At 58.4% G+C, this 4,932-nt stretch overlaps 1 protein-coding gene and 1 long non-coding RNA gene across 2 annotated transcripts; both read right to left on the reverse strand.

Moving 5' to 3' along the window:
• Positions 1-417: 417 nt before the first annotated feature.
• Positions 418-2,705, reverse strand: LOC123111939 (dimethylnonatriene synthase). Its single transcript, XM_044532822.1, has 2 exons — positions 1,354-2,705; positions 418-1,199 (listed from the first exon to the last, which is right to left on the reverse strand). The coding sequence occupies exons 1-2, from the start codon at positions 2,302-2,304 to the stop codon at positions 555-557; spliced, it is 1,596 nt and encodes a 531-aa protein (XP_044388757.1). The 5' UTR covers positions 2,305-2,705; the 3' UTR covers positions 418-554.
• A 914-nt stretch (positions 2,706-3,619) lies between these two features.
• Positions 3,620-4,571, reverse strand: LOC123111940 (uncharacterized). Its single transcript, XR_006454922.1, has 2 exons — positions 3,864-4,571; positions 3,620-3,753 (listed from the first exon to the last, which is right to left on the reverse strand). It is a non-coding gene; the product is annotated as an uncharacterized lncRNA (long non-coding RNA).
• Between the last annotated feature and the right edge of the window lie 361 nt (positions 4,572-4,932).

Below are 4,932 nucleotides of genomic sequence, written 5' to 3' on the forward strand. Positions count from 1 at the left end.
ACCGAACATGAGGACATTGTCCATCTGGAGCAGGAGACAGAAGGTGTCACGGATGTTGTTAGTGTTGAACTTCTTGAAGCTCCCGGCGCAGTCCCGCCCTGGAGGACGAATGCGTGGCGGCCGGAGTAGCTACGCTGGGCGACAGCCCCGATGCGCGCCCTTGCTCTCGCCGAGATGGACACGGACGGATGAGGCTGCGGCTGGTGGTGATGGCGGGATCCGGTCCGGACCGCCGGGGGATTGTGCTTTCCTTCGGGGAGGGTGTATCTGGGGGACGACTGCAGCGGCGAGACGGTGGCAGGTAGGAGGAGGAGGGGGCGCCAGTGAGGCGGCGGCACACGTACAAGGGTGCGGCGTTGGAGAGGGAGGAGGAGGCGCTCGAGGCGAAGGGAGGCGGAGGAAGTGAGGGTGAGAGGGTTTCGGTCGACAACTTTTCCACTTTTCCCCACTTTTTTTGTCCCTTTTATTTTTCTGGCCAACCCAGACATTTTTTTTGTGAGAGTAACCCAGGCATTCGACGTGGCACGCGCCAGGAGGCGCCATTCACGCAACTCTTATTGGGTTCGATGACCCGCTGTGTAGAGGTGATCGAGGAGCTTGGGTTTTAACACGACCTCTAGCGGGAACTTGCGCGGCGTCGACAGACCGAAGGTCTCCTCCATGCTGAGCTCGTCCGTCGCCACGCCGTCCGGGAGCCTCCAGGCGAAACCATGCAGCAGGTTGGCGAGGCTCGCCTGAATCACCTTCAACCCGAGGCTGTACCCGGGGCACATCCGCCGGCCGGACCCGAAGGGCAGCAGCTCGAAATCCTGCCCCTTGACGTCCATCTTGCTGCCAAGGAACCGCTCCGGCGTGAACTCCTCCGGCGCAGTCCACACCGCCGGGTCGCGGCCGATGGACCACACGTTGACGAACACGCGCGTGCCGACGGGGATGTCGTAGCCACCGACGGAAGCCTCCTCGCGGGACAGCCGGGGAGTCAGCATCGGCGCCACCGGATGCAGCCGCAGCGTCTCCTTGACGATGGCCTCCACGTAGGGGAGGCTCGGGATGTCCTTCTCCGTCACCCAGCGGCCTCGCCCCACCACGCGGTCCAGCTCCTCGGTCGCCTTGGCCAACACCTCCGGCTTCTTCAGGAGCTCCGAGATCGCCCACTCGACTGCGACCGCCGAGCTCTCCGTGCCGCCGACGAGGAGGTCCTGCAAGTGATTAGGTAGTGTGTGCAATGGTACAGAATTAATCGTAGCATCCGCATAGCCTGTGATGTTGCAACTGAACTCGGGGTCTTCGATCTGAAAAGCTCCTTGTACTCGAATTCTTTTACTGAATAACGGGGAAGTTGCACGGGCTTACCTGAATGAAAGCCTTGACGCTATCCCGGTCGATCTGCACCTCAAGATTGGGGTCTCTGGCTATCTCGAGTAGCACATCCACCATGTCCTTGGAGACGAAGCTCTCCCCCTCGACTCGGCGTCTGTCGTTGTGCTCGTCCACGACATGTTCGAGGAACTGATCAAACATCTTGCTCAGCTTCTTCATCCTCTTGATGTACCCCTGCAGGTCCATCCAGTCCAGCCACGGGATGGAGTCGCCGATGTTGAGCACGCCGTTGAGCAAGAACCACTCGTCGACCATCCGCTTGAACTCCGCCAGGGTCGTCGCGGAGCCGGAGCCCCCTTCGTCCGTTGCCTCCCTGTGCAGGTACTTCTTGCCCAGCACCATGCGCGTGATCACGTTCAGGCTCAAGGTGGACAAGTAGTCCTTGAGCACCACGGCGCGCCGGGACCGGGAGGCCTCGTGCAGGTCTCGCAGGAGCGCGCGCATCTCCTCGCTCCGGATGTACTCATATGAATCGAGCCGCTTGGCGCTGAAGAGCTCGGTGAGGCACACCTTGCGCGCCTGGCGCCAGTAGGCGCCGTACGGGGACCAGGTCATGTCTCTGTAGTTGTACGTCGTGTACTTGCCGGCGGCCATCTTGGGCCGGTCGAGGAACACCATGTCGTGGGTCTTGAGGAAGAACTTGGCCATCTCAACCGACGAGCCGATCACGACGGGGAACGATCCGAACCGGAGGTACATGAGAGGGCCGTACCTCTTGGAGAGCGCGTGGATGGAGCGGTGCGGGAGCGCGCCCATGAGGTTCAGGTTGCCGATGATCGGCCACGGTTTAGGGCCCGGCGGGAGGTTGTATGCCTGACGGCTGCGACGGAAGACGGCCTCGAGGAAGAGCACGGTGGCGAGCGCGACGCCGAGGAAGGGCGCCCATGGTGGTAGCTCCATTGAGAGTGAGCCGTGTCCGTGCATTCAGAGCTTCTAAGTTCCTATTATTAATAGTGGTACCTCCCATTGAGAGTGGACTTATCAAGCCTTCATGAGCCACGTATGAGTCTTGACAGATGGAAATTGTATTATTTTTTTGAAACGGACAGATGGAAATTGTATAATAACCAACCTCGTGAGCCACGAGTCATAACGAATTTTTTTTGTTTAGAAAGCATTATTTTTGTTAGGATTAATTAATGATTATTAATTAAGGGATAATGAGTACATCGAGGACGGCAACATGCCGAGGCTCGAGTACCCCGCTCCCCCGTCCTTCTCTCGCCGACGTGGGAGCTCATGGACGCCGAGGCGCATGGAGCAGCCCGGGGCGTCCTCCTCCTCGCCCGGCTCTCCCTGCCTCCGCCCCGTCAAGCCGGAACCCAGGACACGCCTGTCAGCGGGCGCATCGGCAGCTCCGGCGTCCGCATCGGCGACTCCCCCCCCCCCCCCCCCCGGCCGCCTCGTCCTCCTCGCGCCCAAGCCGGAGCCCGGCCTCCCCGCAGAGTACGAGGAGATAGCCCGGCGCGGCTTCTCCGACGAGGAGGCCATACAGTGGGCGCGGGACAACTACCTCCGCGATGAGATGGTCCGGCAGCGCCGGGCCCTGGAGGAGGTAGCCGCCCGCAAACGTGGGCACGAGGACGAGCACGGCGTCGTGATCCTCGACAGCCACGGCGACGAGGACGCCTCCGGACTGTCCAACCCGCCGCGCCAACCGGGGAGGGTTGCAGCAGGGACAGCGTCCGCGGCGGAGGCGGCAACGACGACGATGACGATGATGACGGCGGCGACTATACGCGGTTCTACAACCTCCTCGGCATGTAGAATTGCAAGGGCGGCGGGCGGCGAGGAGCAGCCTAGTAGTTTTTTCTTCTTTTTTATAAAATATTTTTAAATATGAACGAACTCGATGAAGTTTGATTGAATTTGCGCCGTGTTTATGCCGTAATTTAAATTTAAAAAAAACGTGGGCGCCGCGACTGGGGCATCACATCCCAGCGCGCGGTTTAGCACCGGTGCGCCTAAGGGGGTGATTTTTAGCGTCTCATGAGAGGGCCAACCGCTGGAGATGCTCTTATCAGCCACGTTGCCTCTACCGAGAAAAATGAGGCCGGCAAGGATGCACAGCGACGACAAGAACTCGCGGCGGCCCGGTCATCCGGCGCACATGCGACGAAGCGCCCGCTTGCGGCTGGACGGCTACCCATAGACGCCCGGTTGGCGCGCGCAACTGCGCGGCTATGCGGCGGCGCCGGCATAATGAGTGTCTATCGCTGATGAGAAAAACCACAGCAAGAATCACACAAGATGCATCGACATTGACCTGGTGCATCCGTAAACAGGAAAACTGGATCAGGACATTGTCCATTTTCTTTCTTTTCTTCTTCTTGCCATCAATCAAAGATCTCTATTTCATCTTCCGGAGTGATTCTTCACAGGAAATATAGGAGTAAATCAGGAAGAGCAAGTGAAAACAGAGAAGGAAAAGCCCATCGATTGAGAGATGCGAAAAGGGAAAAAGGTACCATGCGTTCACTTACTCTTGCACTGGATCGAGCGGCAACTGCTGCTGCTTTTCATCACATCGCTAGCGGCGCCCCCGTCCGTGCGCCTTGGCTGCTCCTCCACGGGACAGAATGGCCACCGCGCTGCACGCGCCCGCGCCGTTGGATGCACCCTCCCGTGTGGAGCGCCCGCGCCCGTCCGCGTCGCGTCGCGCCCTGCGCCCGGCTGCCGCCCGCATTGCGCCATGCACCGCGCTCCGGCCGCTCTGGCACATGGAGCCCAGAGGCACTCGGACTCTTGAATGGCGCCTCCAACGCGTCGCGCCTACTCCGAGGACGAGCGGGGCGGGAGATCCTCATGCCGCCGGTGGTGCGGCCGACCGGCCGTGGGCGTCTCCGCCTGTGCCCAATCGGGCCGGCACGCCCTCCCCGGAGTCCTCTGGCACAGCCTTCTCCGGCCTCCAACGCGAGGCTCGGTGGCGTTCCGCCCGGGTCGTGGTCTCTCCACGAGTTGCCGGAGAAACGGCCGACCGGCCATGGCAGTCGCCTCCCGCGTCGGTCGTGGGGATTGGGGATGGATGCTGCTGGGGATCGCTATCCCTGGCCGCTTGCTCCTTATCCAATTTGCTGACCAGGCCGGCCCTAGGCTGGCTTCCCCAGCGTGGCCCATTTGCATAAGATTGGGCCACCGCTTTTCAGCCCTTTTTTTTCTGTTGAGTTTTAACATTCCAGAAAATATGTGGTCATTATGTGGTATGTTCAATATGTTTGCTTTTTAGCAATCTCTATAACATGTCTTATTACTATAAAGACATTGTTTTGTGATCGAGATTAAGTTCTCTCGCACAACAATGTTGATTTGCGATTGAGAAATATATATTTTTTCTCGCAAAGCAATCTCATTGTGATTGAGATCAATTTTATGCCGCAAAATATTAATTCACCCTACTGAATTATCTTGCAACTAAATACAAGATCATCTCATTTAATTTGAGGTCTATACAATTCAAGTTTTTCACTTGAGCATCAAGTTTGCAACATCATTACTATTCATTACAATAGTAGTGTATTTCCGTTGAGTACGATGTATTCCAGAATGTATGTA

The sequence above is a fragment of the Triticum aestivum genome, chromosome 5B (genome assembly GCF_018294505.1).
Source record: "Triticum aestivum cultivar Chinese Spring chromosome 5B, IWGSC CS RefSeq v2.1, whole genome shotgun sequence".
In the NCBI taxonomy this organism is placed as follows: domain Eukaryota; kingdom Viridiplantae; phylum Streptophyta; class Magnoliopsida; order Poales; family Poaceae; genus Triticum; species Triticum aestivum.

What these genes read in the sequence shown, in the direction of transcription:
- LOC123111939 (XM_044532822.1), bottom strand. Translation starts at nt 2,304, where the DNA reads ATGCACGGACACGGCTCACTCTCAATGGAGCTACCACCATGGGCGCCC. An exon ending in GCGTCAAGGCTTTCATTCAG is followed by an intron (nt 1,200 to 1,353) that starts GTAAGCCCGTGC and finishes AATCACTTGCAG; the next exon opens with GACCTCCTCGTCGGCGGCAC.